The following is a 20,193-nucleotide window of genomic DNA, read 5'->3' on the forward strand; positions in this document are numbered from 1 at the left end:
TTTTAAAAACAAGGATTTTGAAATTGGGCTGAGCCAGCTACCAAATATTCGGTATTGTGCAGTGAATGTGATGGCAGGATCCAGATTTCTAAGAGTGCATTTTGAGCAGTATCATCTGTATTTCTAAAAACATTCTCTGTAAATAAAGGTGCCGCTATGTGTGCAAGGGAAAATACCAGCATAATCTTTATAGCGAAAGTCTTTAAAGATCAATATTGGTATTCATCAAAAAGACTGACAGTTTTTCTAGACATTGAAGTTTTCACCTATAATGAAGCATATATTTCAAGTACATAGTCCTTTAGTCTCCTCTCTGCAACCAAACCATATTCACTGCAGTCAAGTGACTCATGCTGTAGTCGTGTAATGTAGTAAGTTATATTTGTAATAAAGCAGGTATAGAAACATATCAAGATAAACAAGACAAATATAATGAAGCACGAAATAAGATTTCCCGTGATGAGCATTGCCCGTAATAAGATTGGCTGTTGTATTTCCTCAGGAATAGAATGTTAACTGTTGGCCATGAGCAAACAGGTTGTTTGTGAATCTGCTAGTAAGGCATGCCAGTGAGTGGTATTTATAAAGATCACAGTTTGGCAAAGCAGAACCTTGGGGGTAGTTAGGAATTCCTCAAGTAGCATTACTTTTACTGTCTTTAGCAGATTCAAGTGAAGGCCACAGTCACAAGCAGTGTGAAGATTAGCCTGTTCCTCAGGGGAGTGTATTGTGTATTGGGTTTCATTCATTTTATGTAATAAATCCCAGCAATTCCTCTGTAATTACAGTCATTGCATTTGGGGCAACCTTTGTCTGTGTCTGAAAATGGTTCAATCTTTCCATTGTTCTTAGGGATTAGAAGTAGTATGTGTAGCTATGACACAAAATTTTGTTTCATCCTCTGATACTGTGAGAGGTGATGGCCTTCCTTTAAAGTGAGTGTAAAAACAGAGCCGTGACAGATTTCCCTGTTTATTTTGCAGCTTTGGACTATATTACAGTGCACACACACCAGAATAGACCATCAAAGCAGCATGTCGAAACAGACCACAGGGAAATGGTCAGGAAGCATGTGCATTAGTTCCGTGTGTGGCTTTCTTGCTGTGGGGACTTTTATGTGGTCGTCTCTGCAACACTAGGCACAGACTGCCACTTATCAATAGTTAACAGACAAGCAGTAGGAATCCTTCACTGTTTTCCCTGCCATAGCCACAAAGCATCCCCTCAACCAGAGTCACCTTAGGAGGGAGAGAGATGGCATGACATCACCAGCAGGGGAACAGCTGATGGGCTAATGTCATACCACATCAGCAGGGGAATGACTGTATAGATGATGCCACATGCTGTTACCTTAATCATAAGTGTCTGTACTTTATTGTTCTTTTTGAAATTAAAGTTTTGATGTGTGTGTCATATCTGTGCTGCGTGTCTGAGCTGCCAACTGCATGGTGCGCGTTTGACCTCAGAGGGCCCAGGCACTGTGTTCTCTGATGCAATGCCACTCAGAACAACATACTCACTCCATTGTCTGAAGACACAAAGGGAGAGCACAGGCAGCCAGCTGAGAGTGCTTGCCTGGGCCTTTGTGCTGTTGGGACATGATTGGATGATTGGGACATGATTATAAATAATAAGTAACATAGATAGTGTGTATACATTAATATATTCAAAAATGTGTCCATATGTACAAATATTTCGCCATTTACTGTCTCTCCTTCATGTGTTCAGTGTCCACTTGCTTAGGTAAGGCTAGACTGATTTCATTTCATCATCTCCTGTTGCTACTGAGGTTGTTCTCGAATCCCATGTTCTTGCTTACCACTGTGTCAACTGATGCATTCGTCTTTGTCTTCATCTTTTCTACCTACACAGTGCCTGTACTGACTATCCATCTTTCTGTTCTTTAGCTTCTCAGCAGTCTTTCATATCTCTTGAATTTTCTTTTAAAGTTGTTAATTTTCATACTACTTGCACCTCATTTAATGCCTCTAATTTGCTTAGTTCTTACATCTCTCTTGTGAATAAGGATTTTTTTCTCTAATAGCCCATGTTTTTCTACCTAATTTTCTCTGTCCTTGATTTTGTTATATCCTGAGCATATTAAATTACTCGAGCTACTATTAAAGGTTTAGCCAGGCGTTGTGTTAATTTTTGTAATGCTTCATGCATTGTTACCCTGGATAAGATGTTTCTATTAGTTCATCTGTTGTTTGTGAAGCTTTATTCAAACAGTTTGGAAACTTTTGTTTCAGACAGTTTGGATTTGTCTGTGATCAAAGTGATAGCTCTCAGGATTTCACCTGGGATAATGTGCATACTATAAATTGTACAGTATGAGGAGTCTGTCAGGCCACGTTCTAGAGATCATCTACTTTTGCTGTCTTTCATGAGTTGATGGTTAATGAACCAGGATGTTGTGCAGCAAAAGCCTTTTTGCTGGGAAACATTACTTGCACTCATCTCAGAGATTTCTACAGCATTTGTAAGCGTCCTAATTAATTCATTCTTTTCTTGAAAGTTAGCAATCTGAATTTTCAAAATGTGTTCTCTATGTAACAAAGTAATTGGCATACTATTTTTCCACAAGTTGCTTGCAGGTTTTGTCCGCTGCATCATTTTTGGTCTTCTTTTTAAACATTACATCAAAGGGCTTTCTTTTCTTCCCTATTGTCCATTGAAAGTTTTTTCCTCTCTCTCTCTCTCCCCCCTCTCCTCTTCTTATCCTGACAAAACCCTTTTCTTCTATCTACAGGTCAGCCTGTCGAATGACTCCAACTGCGTTGAGGAAATTCTGCGGGTGAGTGAGACTCCCGTCCTTTCTCTCCCACTAATTACACCTTGTAATGGCTGAGGTAATGTTTGCACACAAAGCCACTTCTCCGTCCGAAGACAGACGCTACAGAGCAGGAAGAAAACCCTCTTTAAGAGGTGACAATTATAGGCTTCTGGATGCCGTGGAGCAGGAATGAAAACCTTTTTTAAGAGGAGACAATTATAGGCTTTTGTGTTACAGTATAAGTTTGAACAAAACGTTTTTAGGGCAGAGGTGGCAGAGGCAAAAATTTTACTTTTTTTAATTACTTTGTGAAAGGCTTCGGGCTCCTGAAACGTAAGAGCTCTCTCGTTTCCATTGATGTTCTCATTATGGCCCCTGGAGAATCCCAGAGCAGCAATGGCAGATTGGAAGACAAAAGGTTTTTTATCAGCATGCAGAAAAGGATTCTCATTTTCCTTTTCTAAGACTTGTCAAGAAGGGTGTTCCTAAATGCGAAGATAGACAGGGCCACCTATAATTGTTCACCAAGACATTTGGCCATAAGAATTATGCCTGTGGAAACTTGGTTGGCATCGGCACACAGCCTTTCAAGGTTGAGCCAATCAGAGTGCAGAAGAGTATGACTTGTGCGTTGTTTGAGCTTCAGCATGAAGTAAACATTGTGGCAGAAACAGCACAGGCCCCACTTTCAGCATTCACTATTCAAAAATGAAGGGAGGCAAACATGAATTACTTTTAAAATCAATCAAAGCAACTGTACATTTGCAGGGCTTATACTCAGACACTCAAATACAAATACATAAGCTAGTGTTTTAACATTACATACTGCAGTTAAACAGACCTCAACTCAAGCATGATTTCCAAAAGCCTTCTGTACACATCACTTTTTCTTCCTTATTGCCATAACATCTGTTCTTTACAGACGGTGAATGGATGAAGTTTGATCTAAACTTGTTTACATTCCTTGAATTGTGAAGATTAGAGCAAGCAACGCTAACTAACAGCCTTCCAGAAACTTTGTATTATTCTCCTTTCATAAACTCAGAAGATTCTGGAGAAAATTCTGGAAACGATGCATTGGTCCAGTCTAACCTGAAGTGCAACGTATTATACAAGATAATGAGTCCCTGAGAATCACCAGTCCCAGCGCACCCAGGACTGACGGGTTGGTGTGTGGAGGCCTTCAGGTGTCAGCGGCTTACGCAGGAGTCCTTTCAGTACATTACACTAAGTTGAGGGGCCAGGGAAGTGAGCTTGACACCCACTGAGCAGCCAGGCCTGGCCGTGCCCTGCGGCTGACACGCTGTCACCGCAGCAGAGCATGTACGTGTGTGAGGAGGTCATGGGAGGAGGCAGGCCGGCTGAAGGGGGAGAAAGCACTCGCTTGTGCTGCCACACGGGAGAAAAAGCACAGAGATGTGACAGCGGGTGTCTGCAAGGACATTACTCTGTCACTCTGTCTCTCTCTCATTCACACACACACACACACACAGACGCACAAACGTGCGCGGGGGCCACTCGGATGACGCAGGGGGGTGACGCAGCGGCACGGACGTCACCGGGAGAATCAGCAGGCACCTAGCCCGACCTGCTTGAATTATGTGGACCTGTCAAACGTGGAAACCCACTGGAAGGACAATGATGTCACATAATGGTTACCAGGCAACCTGACGTTTAGCTGCCAGGGAGAATGAGTTAGTGCAGCCGCTTCTGAATAGGCGAGTATGAGTAACTGTGCTGTCTGCCCCGGGTCCGCAGGGGCATTGTGCAGGTATAATGTGGCGAGTGGCGTATGCTGCCTGCTGGGTGAAGATCCACAGCCCGCCGCACCTTCGCCTGCAGATGCCTCACGTTCAAAGACTCTGACGAATCAGGAGCGCTGGGAAGAGGAGTCAGGAGTCTGTTGCGCAGTATAATCATCCGAGCCCTGCACTCTGTGATATCAATCCAGGCAGTGCTTCATTTCATTTTCACTTCGCTCACATTCTGACTGTGCCATTAAAGCAAGTGTTTTTTGGGTTCCGCACAGGCGAAGAACCCGTTCAACTCCGTGCGATAGCATGCGCAGGCAGAGAGCAGCAGAGGAACAGTATCGCCATGCCCCTCTTTTGTAAACAGGCTGACGTTTTTCGTCAAACACGCCGTGGAATATCAGGTGTTTTCATCCGCTAATTGGACGATGGGGAGGCCCGTACCCCGGCAGTAGCCGGAGGCCGTAGATTAACGTGTTTGCATGCACAGTCTGCTCACCTCCGCGCACGAATGTTTACTCCTCCATTCCCAACGTTCACACTCACACTCCCCCCCCTTAGCTTCAGGTGTCTCTTCCGTTCACAGTCTATCAGAACAATTGCCATTTAGAGGGATTAACATACTTGCCCGCACACGGCCAAAGCTGCGATGGCATCTGTCACAAAAGGGAGTTGTCAGGAAAAAAGGTTTACAAAGCAATGCGTGCCACTTACCTCTTTTGTATCAATTTAATGTGACAGTTTGTCTGCTACCACTGTCTGATTGACTGTCTCTTTGAAGCCATTATTTCCCAAAACACAACCAGAGAGGATTTCAAGCAGCTCTTCCACATTAACTAAAAATCGATTCAATCATGGGGAGTTGCTGTACCGACAAGCATTAACACTGTGACTGTGCTGAGTGTTTCCAATTCATTTCCTGTGCTGGGAGGCTTGTTTTGACTGCTCCTCACAAAATCTAGGTCCTACAGTGTCATGTTGTTCCCTTTGTTCATTACAGTGTCATGTTCACTTCCACATTTTGACTATATTTCAAACTCACTTTAACTGCTTCGAGGTCACATTTCAGAGTGAAAGCAGGGGGCAGTTGCAAATCATGTATTTTGTGTGAAATAATGTTCTATCATATACAGTGTCCATAAAATATTCTCCATATGTTAGCACATACTCACTTGTAAAGATAGCTTTGACAATGAAAGTATGACTGCAGCTTACCATTTAGCCCACATTTCCTCACATACACTAAAGAGGACAGTATTCTAAATGAATGTGGCATAATGCTGTCATGAAACTAACAAATGAAGTGCATTATGAACTGTGACATGTTCAAAGAGCCTATGCAGAAACCATGTCTTAAACCGGTGTACGTTCAGACTATTTTGGCCAACATGTGTGTAAGGTGACAGCATATCAGTGTTGCAGTGTAAAAGTGTGGGTGACTTTCTAGTCTGTGTAAATATCCAGTGGATAGTTTTGATGTCAAAGAAGAAATCGGCATCCAGGTTTAGTAGTCAATATGAAATGCAGACATGATAATTGTGCAGTGTTTCTGCAAGAGGCAAGATAATTGCCATGTACATCAATGATTCGGATGCTAACAGGGTGTTACCATCAAGAACGCTTTTAGCTCGCATGTCACGGCCGCTGTACAGCAGGCGCAGGATGTACAAGGCAGTGCCATTAATGCAGCAGGAGTGCAGAAACAATCACCCTTTACAGCCAGCCTGGTGTTCTACTAGCTGTTCAATTAGTGAAAACACTCTGTCATCGCCAGCAGGAAACATTCGTTTAAATTTTTTAGTGGCAGGAAGTAGTACTGCAACACAGTCATAAATTTTCTTTAAAAACGTAGGGGTAGGTGAAGGTACTACACTCCATTACGCTTAATCTTAGCCACAAGATTGGGAAGCATAAATTTACCATAATAGCCCCTTTTGAGAAAAAAATTCAACTGAAAATTACAGCATTCAGTATCAAAGCACTCAGAGGAAATGAGCCCTACATCTCATATTCATGCATTACCCTCTCACTTCACATTGTGGCCTTATTATCAAATCCATACTTAGCATGTCTGTAACATTTCCCATAATGCTCTGTGCATCAAAGGAGACAGCTAACTTGCAATTGGCTGCAACTAACAGATGTTGCAATAGGCTGAATATGAAGTTTAAGATATCTGGACAGGATAGCCCGGTTTTAAAAGGGGTGTTTGGGATATTGGAGGATTTGTGATGAAGTGATGAGCGCAAAAATAAATAAGAACAAGAAGAAGAAGGTACAGAACAAGAAACAGCAGAAGGTGAAGAAGTTAAGAAAGCAAAAGAGGGTCCAAGTTACATGGCCAAATGCAAAATGGTCAATTAATGTGTGGCATCCTGTACAATGAGGCAAGATGGTGTTAAAGTAGATTTTTGTAAGGACACCTGGTTTATTATGGTAATTACTATAGGACACCCTTCTTAGCTCTTAACTCTTGGCTTAACTGTTGGTGCTGCATAAGTACTGATTGTACCCAGCCAACCCATCAGTAGGTGCTTGATGGATAGCACACCTGCCATCTGAATCTACCACATATTGACTTAAATTTTTTTTTATACCTTAAATCACAAAGCTGACTTATATCCCAGGCTTGGCATTTGACTTTCAAATCAATATGTTCCCTATATAAACTTAAAATGTTGTCACAGAATATTTTGTGAAATATGTGTGAATATTTTGAAAAGTATAACCTATACAGTCTATTTTTTAAGTGTCCTGCAAGAGCCTTCCACTTAAAATTCCTTGAGGGTATTTCTGTCAGTAGTCACTGCATTTAAAGTGTGACTCAAAGTAGATGCAAGGTTAAGGCTGCAAGTCAGCAGACAACTTTTAGAAGGGTCTACTTCCACTTTTTGTGAGGATTTTTTGTCTTACTTATTCTTTTCTAAACTTCCTTTAGACAAAACATGCATTAGACAAGTCTGTGTAAAAATGTCAATACTCGAATATTTATTTTCATCACCTCATCTTAGAAAGATAAATAAGAAATAAATACTTTTATGGCCTATCTATTGCAAAGCACTAACAAAAGTATGTTAGAACGATTTCCATCTGCCACATTGATTGCAGGTGGAAGTCACTGAATTGATTTTAATCAAATATGAAGGGAATCAAACATGAACTGTTGAAAGATCATGTGCAAGTGTTTGGTGCCTTGATTCTTTTCACTTTAGTGTTGGTAATGTGGTTGGAGGAGGAAGTTGTAAAAGTATGAAAAATGTGGAAAACAAAAAAGAATAATAAAAAAATGCCAACTGTTGCAGTCCCCCCAAAATGGAATAAATTCAAAGATTCAAAATGTAAAACTTATTTTCTCTGACTTATTTTCTTGCCAAATGGGCATAGTTAGGAAAAAAGCTACCAGTTATTATTCACTTTCTAAGAACCCAAGCTACACTGTAGTGGCTTCAGAAAAATGTCACATTTGTATAATTGGCCCACAGGTCCCACTGAGCTTATTTATGACAGGCAGATAAATGCCACTGTGGGTAGTGTTCAAATCCCGCACTGCAGCAGGCAGCCTTCTAACAACTCAGGAATGCACCGCTTGCTCGCCCTCATCCCAGCCCTGGGAACCAGCAGGCTGCAGACTGCCCGGAGCCGGACACAGGAAACAATGGAGCTCTGCAGTAATGCTCTGAGAGATCTATTATTATATTACATACTACACCGCAGAGTAATATATATGCGTGTTGCCTCAACATGTTGTGCTGTCCCCTCCAGCTGTTTCACTGCCCAAAGATGAGATGGAGCTTATGAAACTGCTTTGTCTGATTATTGAGAAGAGTAGCTGACTTTAGTGCGGTCAATGCGCTAGTTTGCTTTTCCCCCCTGGTTTTTTTATAATCTTGCAACCACCACCCCTGTCTGGGGGGAGCTTTTGTTTTTATTCTCGTCATGACTTTGATTGTTGCAAATGTACCGTAGCATTGAAGGATCGCGTGTGATTACGCTGTCTGTTGTAAAACACCAAGGGGAGGCATTTGCAAATGCATGGGCATATTCCGAAAGATGCTCAGATCAGACAGTGCTGGTCAGAATTCCAAGAGGCCCAATTGTTCCACACCGCTGTCTTTTCCAGCTGTAGATTGAGATCAACAGCTGTATTAATAGGGAAGTGTGACTCCACCGCGGTTTTGTGCCGTACATGCAGCAAACGTTCATCCGAGTGAGGGTATAAATAGCCATGGAATAGAGTGAAGTAATTAATCAACACATGAGGTGAGCCTTTGTTGGCTTCACACTGAAGGAGCCAAGGAGCTATTCTGACACAATAAGCTGACAGCAGCCCAGACATCCCCTCACTCTGCTGGCTGAACATGAATAATCACAGGTACTGCTCACTGCTAGACAAAGCCAGCAACAATCAGACACACTGGTCGCTTTCTTCTGGAGTGGCAGGCGAGGGAAGCCAGCCCTGGGTGGTCTGCTCGAGCCTTGTGTTAGGCCCTTCTTTCTCCAGGGCGCAGAAATGACAGCTTGTTCTTTCTCACTGTAACCAACATGGAGAGACTGTGGATCCAGTGGCGCATTCTTACCCATTTTGTTTCTGAGCTGTCTATCATCTGTTTTGACCCCATAATGCCTGAAGGTTTCATTTTTTTCCCTAAGAGCATGCCCCTTTATGACTGAAATGCAGCACAGTAGAGCATGTGAGAGGGGTGTGAATGTGGCTTTTACCCAAGTGAGTGCTGTATTTTGGAAATGACTAACATTGGTGATTAATTTCACATTTCAGTAAACAGTTCACTCCATCTTCAGGAAATGAAAAATGGAGGCATCACTATTTTTAAAATTTTATATATCAATATCTTTAATTTATCTATTATCTAGTTTTAACATCTGACTGAAATAAACTAAAGTGACACGCCTCCTTTAATTTGTAACTCACTGTTGCAGGATAGGCAATTAAAATATATAGTGTTGCAGTGGAAGGGCTATCAACAAATAATTCATCATTGGAATAACATGATAACAACCAATTCATAGGGGAACCTCACTTGATGTCATCTGACAGGGGGCATGTCACAATACTGACAGCATTTTTTATTCCTTTTCTGACCAAACAAAATGGAACTTTGATGTAAAGGCTTTTTGCACAGCTGTTGCCTAAGAAGGGAAAGGTGCTTATAAACCATAATGGAGCATGCAATCAACTCCTGGCTTGACAGCATAAGACACCAAGTCCACAAAAGCAGTACCTCATACTGAGTGTTGCAGTGTAACAGAGGTGGAAATATCAGAATTTTGGCAAGTGGGTTCAGCAGAGAACAGCCAAGGCAGGAAATTAACTACGAAAAACAAAATGTACCAGCAAACAGCATTTCACATGATAGAAGGGTCCTGAAACATCGCCATGAATTTAGTGAGAGTCCAGTGACCTTGTTCTGCTTGTTTGTAAATCAGAAATGTTAAACCCTAAAAATTAGTAGATTTCCAAAGACTTTCAGCAAACAGAATGCGCTGTATGTGTGTTGGAATAATTTTTTACCCGTCAATATAGATGAGAAAATCTAAATGTTATAAATATGAATGGATGTATGGGTCAGTTTGTGTTGGCATTGTTTCTGAGAGGTGTGGCTAAGAAAGAAATCACAAAGTGTGCTAATGTCCCTCTGTATTTTTGGTCGCTTCCTGTAACCAGCCATCATCAACTATTGTGTACACCTTGGATTTGGATGTCTAGCTCTAGGTCTTAACCACATTGATGTTAATGAAATTAAATCTGTGCTCCATTTTCCTAGGAATCTGCCAAGTATTTAAGCCAGCGGTGTGAACAATATGTGAAAGTCAATGTTGTTTTCAGTCATTTTTTAATTTATTTAATCAAATGTAAAAGCAGTCCTTTATTGGCAAGTGTTTTAATTTAAACCCTGCGTCACTGGGGTATATGACTAAACAGCCTGTGACTTAGCCTCATGTTTGCATAGCCTTGTTTAGTTTGGGAGCAGTGCTCTGCGTCTTTGTAAATTCTAATGTGCCACTCAAAGCCAGTGGGGCCAGTCCATACTGGAATAAGTGTAACTTAAAAGATTGGTTGGTTTCAAGTAAGCGATAATGTTAGTTTTGCCACAACAATTCTTGAAAATTTTGAATTTAGAAGAAAAAGAAGAAAAAAAAAGAGAAGAAGGAAAAAAAGCCTCCTGTACTGGATGAGGAAGTGCTATGATTAGCCAGGCACATTGCTATTTACATGTAAACCTGAGTAGTAAGCATATTATTTCCCACATTAGCAGCATTGACATTATAGAGAACTGCTGGGACAGCATATCTAATTTAATTGAGTGTGCAAGCTCTTGTTTTTGTGTTCATAATTTACCCATTAGTTTTCTAGATACAGGTCCCCCTCTATACTGTAATGCACTGAGCTATGTATCCTTTCACTGCACACTTTCAATGCACTGTATCCTTTCTGTGCATTTCAGTACTCTGTGCCCATTGTGGGAAGGGCTATTTATTTTTATCCTTCCCTCCTTTGCACAAGTGTCCCTAAGTGAACCCAAATCAGCGTGTACCGCATTAACCGAATGACAGACAAATCCAAACAGCTCGGCTCTCCACTGGTAGCGTGGTAGATAAATCTGAGGCGAATGACTCGCTGTGCACGGGGTGCAAGGGGGGCGTCAGGGCTTCCTCCGCTGTCTCGCACATCGGAAGGAGCTGGTGGTGAAAGCTGAGACCTTCAGCAAGCCTCCACGGATCATGTCCCATCAGCCTCAGGAGACGGAGATGCGGCTGAGCACAGGGCTGCTCGCTCACATCTGATCCAGCACACAGAGGCGCCCATCGGCGCCCGTCTCCCCCCACCACCCCCCGACTCCTACAGACGCACCGCCTGGATCCCTCAGGTCAGGGAATGGGAAGAGGGGCCAGGTCACAAGCGAGAGAGGAAATAAATAAACAAAACCCTAATTAAACGGAAAGACTCAGAAGCCCAGCGTGGCATAGATGCTATCTCTCCCATCAATATGCATGAGCCTTTAGCGGCCTATGAACCGAGGTAATTATGGAAGAGGTGTTCTGGCTCCTTGACTCGCATGCTCATTTGGAGTGTCCGCGTATTGTAGCACGTGAAGAGGACGGTGTCGGAGTGGCCCTGCGGTGTGCGTGTGTGCCTCCTCACTGAAGTCATCTTTCACTCTGCAGGAAATGACCCACTCCTGGCCTCCGCCCCTGACTGCCATCCACACGCCGGGCAAAGCAGAGCAGACCAAGTTCCCCATTCCCTCCAAGGTGAGCCCCTGTGGGACAATGTGTGACAAAGGATGCGCATACACGCACACACACACACACACACACACACACACACATGCACACATGTGCACACATACACATACCATTACTGTCTAAGCAGAATAATAAACAACTCTGATATTGTCTTTTGTACTTCTTTTGTATTTATGTCTAGATGCCTTTGTGCAGCTAGTATTACCAGCATGGAGCTGTGTATATATTCAACCATTGCCATTAACCTCACAGTTTGTACCAATTACCTGAAATAGCTTTATCCTTCTGTTACCTCCCAGCATGCTTGTCCAGTTCTGTCCTTGTTTTTCCTCACATCACAGTGCAGTGCAGCTCACTGTATATTTCATTCTATGAAACCTGTGATACACAGTTCTCTTACCTAAACCGACAGGTATATGCACCTGAAGAGGTTTTAGTCAGAACTTGACATGATCAGGAAGTGAATATCAAACAAGCAATCACATATTGTGATTGTGAATAATTTAGAAGGACCAAGAGCAGGGGGAAAAAACACTGCACAATATCATCCTCTATAACTCAATGAAAATGCCTGTTTGAACTCACAAGCTTAGTGATTCAGGTTAAACGCATGCTAATCAATAAAGAAGCAGCTCACAGGTCTACCTTAGATCAATCTGACTTGCTAGTGCTTGGCTGTGGCTACTGTATAACAGTGCACATATTGAGGTTATGATATAATGGTACAGAAAGTCAGCATAAGACGAAATGTACAGTGTTAAGCAACAGCCCAATTATTAATGCTGATGGTGTATGTTCAGTCAAGGGCTTGAATCGGCTTTAAATTGGACTAAAGATAGCCCTTGTGTTTTACACTGCAAATATAAGCTTTAGCTTTAACTAATCTAGATTTGTTACCCGGGCCGTTGGGAACAGTTGAATGCAGCACATTGGATTCAATTTAGGTTCCTATTGAAAAATGCACTTAATTAGGATCACCCTGCAAGAATTAATTTCTACTGTTACAGGTCATGATGCAGGAAAAGTTTTATTGTTTTATTTCATTTTTTTACAAAAAGATGCATTGAAACCCTTTAGAATTTTCATCTGTGGTTGATTTCATGTTACTGGGGTGGTGACTTGTGCAGATTATTTATGTAACTGGCCACATGTAGTGTCTACAAGAAAGACCCCATCAGATCATGGGTGCTAAAAGAATGATTTCCCCTCCTGGATCTGGCATAGGTCCAGGCTGCTGGATTTTATATATGCCTGGATTTTAGGCATAACCAGAACATGGTTGAGACCTGGAAAAATAGGTGATTGGAGTTCCCATCCAAACAGTGGCTTCAGGTAAATGAATAATCCCTGAGTTGAAGAAAGTATCAGAAAACCTGTAGATATCTAGCTATACTGGATAGACTCGGTCACTGAGTTCAGAAACAGTGGACAGAGAAGAGCTTAACAACTCTTTAACTCTGCCAAATGTCTTATTATAGTCTCTTCAATCATTCTCAAACAAACAATGTATTTGATTCATCGTGGCATTACCCTTGAAAAGTCAATCTGTGTCCTGTTGTCTCTGTAAAAATAAAAGACCCAATCCGATGCAGTGGAAGGCAGCTCTCAGTGAGGCCGGAGCTCCTTAATGGCATTCAGCTGTATGTTTAGCCCAGAGGAGCATGGCACAAAGTTTGGAATCTCACCCCTCCTCCTGCCTGCTGTGTTACAGGACAGGGATCTTCGGGGTTAACGCTTTGGAGATGCCCAAGATAAGACAGAGGGGAATTAATGACTGGCAGGGAGAAGCATGTTTTATTCTGTTAATAGTGATGCAGGCTTTGTTCCTGGAGATAACCCGAATGTCCGGCAAGGAACATCGTATTGTGAATAAAATTAATCCCAGACTCCTTACATTTTACCATTGAAAGCTCTGAAACCAGTGTTGCAGTTTTCAATGAAGGAATGTTTTATTGTTATTGTGAATACTCAAGGATCAAAGGTGCATGCAATCCTCTGATACACACGCAAGCCAATACTACTTTCCATGATTTATGTCCCCCAGTGTACCAGGAGGCAGATGCCAAATGGAGGATATGTGCTTTTTTTCTCATTCTGTCTGAGTACCTTGCAAGTGTATAAGCAAGTTGGAAGGCACCAGTGGTGCAACAAGCTAACCCTGACCAACCTATCCACCTTATACCCCTGGTAAAACAAAGCCAAGTTTTTTCTGCCTCTGTGAACTCCCCAGTTATCATCCACAGATGATGCAGCCAATTTCAAACCCTGGTCATAAAGCTCAGTCTGCACTTAAGGATACTGTTGGAGCCACCGGGAAGCCTTTGTAGCACTCTCTTATTATGAGCTTGTTAGTATACGCACAGCATTTTTTATGCACCGGTGATAGTATTATCAGAATGTGAGGGTCACCATATTAGATTATGTCTAATTATGAGCGTCATGTAACACTCCCTGAAAATGGCTCCTCTCCCTCATAACACCTAGCTTCGATTTAGTTGACACGGCAGCATGTCACAAGTATTGTGAGGATAATTTAGCACTCCCATGCCGCACGGTTGTCTTGCTCACACGAGAGCGGAGGCCATTTTAAACCCACATGAAAACAAGAGCCTATTTTTAGCATGGCCTTAAACCATCCTGACACGGGCCAGTCAGCCTGGCTGCCGAACTACCTCCAGCTCCAGACTTGAAACTCAAAATACCTTTTGATGGCCATACCCAGAGAGCCATGATCGATTACAGGCCTTCCTGTGGATCGATTACAGACCTTCCTCTGGTTGAATGATGTCGGGGCAGTAGAGAGAGGGTGTATATCACAGAGCAAATAATAGATGGTTGGTTGGGCCTTTTTTTACGTGTTACTCTTCTACTGTTCTCCATTATACAGTAGTATGACTCAAGCATCATGTGATCTATTGTCCTTCGGTGAATTCGGTTACCCTGACTGCCTGTGCCCTGGACTCGCTCTTCTGTCTTTTCTGCCACCAAATCCCAATACACCTAATTTTCCAGCTTAAGCCCTATTATTTGTGTCTTAATAGGACATGGATTGAATCCCGTAGCTTGACCTAAATGACATGTTAAATAATAAGCAGCGCCTATAAATCCTGATTTAATGGTGCCATCATTTAACAAAGACGTTTCCTACCCTGCCCACATACTGACACATGATTTGTGTGCTCTGTCTAATTATATTAGTGTAAAATCAATTAAGTCCTCCAGGGAAATGATTTCCTTCCTATGCCTTCTCTTGCATTTCCTTCATGTGTTCCACAGTGTCTGATGAATATTCTGTCTTTTTGTCTCTCCCTTTGCCCAGGACTCACAACATTTAACCTCAGGATACAACGGACAAAGTAGGTCCCCTTTCAGTTTTTCCTACAAGCACGCTAGTTATTACTCCAAAATGGTATCACATTTAGGAATGAGATATCCATTGTGTGGTGCAGCAGTGGTTCATTTAAGTTGAAAAGTGATTCCCTGTGACACATTGTTGAAAAAAAGCTAAACTGATAGTATGACAGCTCCTCAACAGCTTTTAATCAAAAGCAGCACTTTGACGTTCAATTTTTAATTTCTCTGCAGAGCGGTGCAATGTTTCTGGTAACAAGCCTGCAACCAAGTCGGTTCCACAGAAGTCGTGAGTATTCATTTGATTAATTGTTTGAAACCCCCTGGAGGAAACGCCATCGTTTCATCCTTGTTCTACTGAAAAAAAAAGCCCCTCGGAGAAAGTCTTCAAATTTCCCAGCGGAACCAAACCATCCTCACAAACAAACACAGACACAGGCTGTTTCCCATTAACCCTTCGCAGGTCTTGCTGCCAATTTCTTTTCAGCAACAATGACAGAGGGTTGTTTTCCCTTTTTGTTCTGTACGGGCACTGTTGTCACTTATTATCACATTAATTTTTCAGAGCAATACACGTTGGTTTTAGCTTTTATTTCAAAGGTGACATAAAAAAGAGGTCTCCACATAATCCTGAAAGATATAGGCTGAATCCAGTTTTAAAACCAGTTTCAGTAACACTTAAAGCAGAGCATACTGTTACAAAGCCAGTGTAGTGCCTCAGCCAGGTATAAGCATCATTAACATTCATTTTAACAGTCAGCTGTTTTCTGTGATAATTAATGATATTTGCTTTCACAGGCAGTTATGAAAATCTATGAGCAGAGAGATCTATGTTACAGAGATATTATGTCAATATTATGTGTAAATATAATGCTTTTTAAATAAACTGTTATATTTATTTACTTCCAAGGTATACTGGCAACAAATTAAGACAGAATCACGCAATTAGCAATGTGAACAATTTATATATGAATGTATCATTGTTTGGGCTGACAGTGATGTCATCTGCTAAGCAAAAATTGCATCCAACTACTGTACAAAAAAAGACAGCTTGTGTAAGCTGATAGAGAATGGCACAGAACAGACTTGATTTTTTTTTTTTTTCTTGGCTGTACGCAGTTTCTCAGTTGTATGGCTGCCAATACAGCACAGGGTGCTTTTTTCAGTAGAACGCAAGATGCTGCCTTTTGTTTTGGTCAATAGCATGACTATTCCGAGGAAGTCTTAAATGATTTAACCGGTCCAAATGTTTAGGGGAAAGCCTGCCACAGCAAGTACATATTTGTCAATATCTGCTTTGTCTGAGAGATGTGAATGTATTTACTGTAGGCTGAGCAAGGTCTCTGTTTGGTGCTGACACAGCGGTCATATTAAGTTAACAGTGTTAACTTAATATTAAACATACTCACACTCTCAGAGAATGACTTAATATGCCGTTTCTCTTCTTAATGGTTTTTGCATTTGATCCCTTGATGCTGTTCACAGTACTGTACATATTCATGCCCTGCTTAGAATCTGGGAATTGTTTGTGATTATAGATACATATACTATAATATATGAACTAATGTTACTCTGATTTACTCAGATTAGATGCTATTGGCACTTCTGAAAACAAAAAACATAAGATTGTATGTACTGGCTTCACGTGGTTCACTGAACGTACAGAAGAAGAAAAGAAGTATGACATTTGATACATGTATTGGGTTTTACTGTATTGTGACAGTCTACTCAAGGCAGGCCTAGACCCTGACCCTGTCTCTGCTTTGGTGAATTGCTCCTCATGAAATAGGGTGACCAGATTCCCTGGAGGCAAATACGGGACAGTGGACCCCACTTCAGCCCCCCCCCCCCAAAAAAATTTTAATTAATTAAAAAAAATATGTGCACAATAGGTGTATTTATAATATTGAGCTTTGGTGCATGTGCAAAAGGGTACTGCAGTAGACAGTGCTACTAAAACACACACCAGTAGAAGGCGATAATAAAACACACGTAAGTTACTGTAGTAGACAGTGCTATTCAAACACGTCACCAGCACAAACATGTTACATGGTGCTACTCAGGCACATTGACCACTATCTTAATATCATTAATAAAATTAAAGAAAAATAAAACAATGGGTATTACTTACAATTGAGTTTCCCTGTAGCTTCCTCCAGACGTTGTTCCTCCCGGCTCGCTTAGCACCACCAAAATTTGTGTTCGTATTGCCTGGACAAAGTCCAATGACTTTCTCACCGAAAGAAAGTTTTTCAATTAATTTAACAAGATATTCCACTTGCAGATGCGACGTTTCACCAGGCACAGATGAAAACTCAACTATTTTAATATTAACACCACTGGCCGAAAGTAGCTTTATGTCCTAATGATTTGATGCATCCATGTGACATATGAACACTTTTCCAAATCACAACGCACTTCTTCCTCTGACAACGGAGCTAGCATGTTGCAAACAATAGCCTGGGATTTAGTGCATGCAGAGGAAAATCTGGGATCATAAATTGTCTTGATCAGTTTAGCTGTGCAGTCACTAGATTGGAAACTGTGCCCGTGCACCACTGAGTAATACGCAAAAAGTCCTTCACTTGCATAAACTTTGTCAGATTCTGAATTTTGTCTCACAAAAAACTCTGTGACGCTTGGGGTAGCACACTTACTCTTCTCAGCTTCTTTATATTTCTTGGTGTGGATATGATGGGTGATATCATTCCAGCCTCCGTGTGCAATGGAAAAATGAGCCCCACAAATAACACAGATTATTTTGCTTGTGGCGGGAACCGGCGGATCCCTCTTGAGAAATTTAAATTCCCTTTTTAGGTCTTCATTGAAGCTACAAGCTCGCTTTTGTGACATATTTAATAAAATTCGTAGTTATCTGGCTAACCTTTAGCCATCCCTCGAACTACAGTAGCAATCAGCCATCTTGTAACATTTCAATAGGGAGCGAGTGCTGTGCAGGCGAGCTTGGGGGTGCAGGGATTGGATCGATTTTTGTATAATATGATGTGATTGGTGCTGATAAGATGTCCACGTACTTTGTGCCTTCATTGTGCAGGAGCAGACAGGGTTGTGTGCATAATGCAATGAGAACCTACAATAATGGCAACTGCAGTCAGAAAACCTATTGAAATATGGTATGAATACGGGACAAATCAAGATTTTCTCAGAATATAAATCGGGACACGTGAAAAGGCTATCCCGGGAAAAACAGGATGTCTAGTCATCCTGTGTGAAACCCTAACAGCCCATCACCATAGTGGAGATGCAGGTGTGGCACTTGTAGAGCTTCAAGTGCATCAATAATAGCTTGCTTGACCAAAGCTAAAAGTCAAAGCACATAGTTAATGTATGTATAGGGAGAGAGAGACAGAGAGAGATCTTAGACACACACACACATTGCACTCTCCTTCAAGAGAGTAACAATAACAGCTCACTGCATAAAGAACTGATGTGGAAAGACCAGAATGTGTAAAGAGCAGAATTTGGTAGCTTGCCTCTCAAATATTTCTCAGTTCCTCCCATTCCTCCATTAAGGTGCAGTAGGCAGAGGCATTCACTTGGAGTTTGCTACTGCTGAGTTGTAAAACAGCACAGTACCCACAGTTATTTAGTCCCACAACTCAAGTGTAACTGCAGAGGATGAGCGGTGTGATTCACATTGGATCCGACATTAGTCACAGTTAAGGGGAGCCATTGCTCCGGTCCCAGAGTAGATATGAACAGACATAATGCAATCCATATAGTCTGCATGGTTTATGCCACATTTTATCATATGTGGCAATCTGCCGTAAAATGTAAACAGAGGCCATTAACATAAAATGCAGACAATGCAGAAGGAGTGATGAACATCAAGCGGTTAGCATAATTGTCCTAATTGGCAGTTAACTATGTTTTTTGTACTTTATGTACATTGCTCCGCAACACACATCAAGCCAAGATGTAGAAGGCATTAAAGGAAAATCAGACTAGAATTCATTATAAGTAATTAGTTATAAATGTTGAGGGTATAGATCTAGCACTCGGCTAGGCAAAGGAAAGGTTACTCTTTGCCTGCAGTACTTCATGGGAGAGGAATCAGCTCGAGATTCTAATGAGCCATGATATTTCCACCCCGGCACAGCCTCAAAGCCAAAGAGGGACTCTATCTGACAACCTCTCCTGACCTTTCAGACTGGATTAAGATTCCATGATTCCGACCGCTGCCATGGCAACCCAGCCTTGAAGAGATTTTTGTTGAAAGGCGTAGGCAACTTTTTTGTGTCTAAAGAATTGTCCGTTGGTTTGTATTTGCCTGATGTATAGTCATATAGAATGGGGAAAATGACTCAGTTCTGACACATTTATTTACAGTACACATGCACATATACACACACACACACACCATTTCTGTTTCAGCACTGCTGAATTATATGTTCTGAAGTGTGAAAAGTTCGTTTTTATATAATATTCCTTTTCAAGTTACAGAGAATAATATAATATCTTACAGCATATAAATCTGAAATAACACTGTAGAGGGGCTGTGACCCACAGAGACACTAGATAGTTTTCCAGTAATTCTAAGGACAAACATTTGTGCTGAATGTACATCCTTTGGCCTATTCGATAGCTCTTGTCATGATAAGAATTATTTGCAGGTTCTTTGTCTGTAAAGCTGTTTGTAACTGTGTCTTCTAAATGAAATACTCAGATGCTTTCTTACTGAGGCCGATAAATATGAAGGATTTGCGTTCAGATGGGGCCAAGACGTCTTAAGTTAATGCATGACGTTCAGGTCAGTTCAGCCTTGCCCCAAGGGCCATATTGTGGCTTGAAAATGGCTGTCAGCCAATCTAAATACGCCATAGCGCAGAAAAGAAAATGTCTCGGAAGATGGATGTGAGTAGCTGTAAGTAGAAGTCTGCCGTCATAGCAGGGCCCTGATAGCATCTGCGTGGGGCTAAATCACATTCTATCTTTGAGCTGTAGCGAAGGATGGTGGTGGGGGGGGGGGGGGGGGTTGGAAAGCCCTCTCTGTTCACCGCTGTTTCCCTCCACATCCGTTTCCCGCTT

At 41.7% G+C, this 20,193-nt stretch overlaps 1 protein-coding gene across 1 annotated transcript in view; it reads left to right on the plus strand.

Annotated features, from left to right (window-relative positions):
• LOC118775435 (AF4/FMR2 family member 2-like) overlaps positions 1-20,193 on the plus strand; it is a 164,620-nt gene that overhangs the window by 87,670 nt on the left and 56,757 nt on the right. The window contains exons 4-7 of the mRNA XM_036525349.1: positions 2,753-2,797; positions 11,713-11,799; positions 15,113-15,149; positions 15,379-15,433. Coding sequence (XP_036381242.1) covers positions 2,753-2,797; positions 11,713-11,799; positions 15,113-15,149; positions 15,379-15,433 — 224 coding nt within the window. The remainder of the gene's footprint in view (positions 1-2,752; positions 2,798-11,712; positions 11,800-15,112; positions 15,150-15,378; positions 15,434-20,193) is intronic.

The sequence above is a fragment of the Megalops cyprinoides genome, chromosome 3 (assembly GCF_013368585.1).
Source record: "Megalops cyprinoides isolate fMegCyp1 chromosome 3, fMegCyp1.pri, whole genome shotgun sequence".
Lineage (NCBI taxonomy): Eukaryota > Metazoa > Chordata > Actinopteri > Elopiformes > Megalopidae > Megalops > Megalops cyprinoides.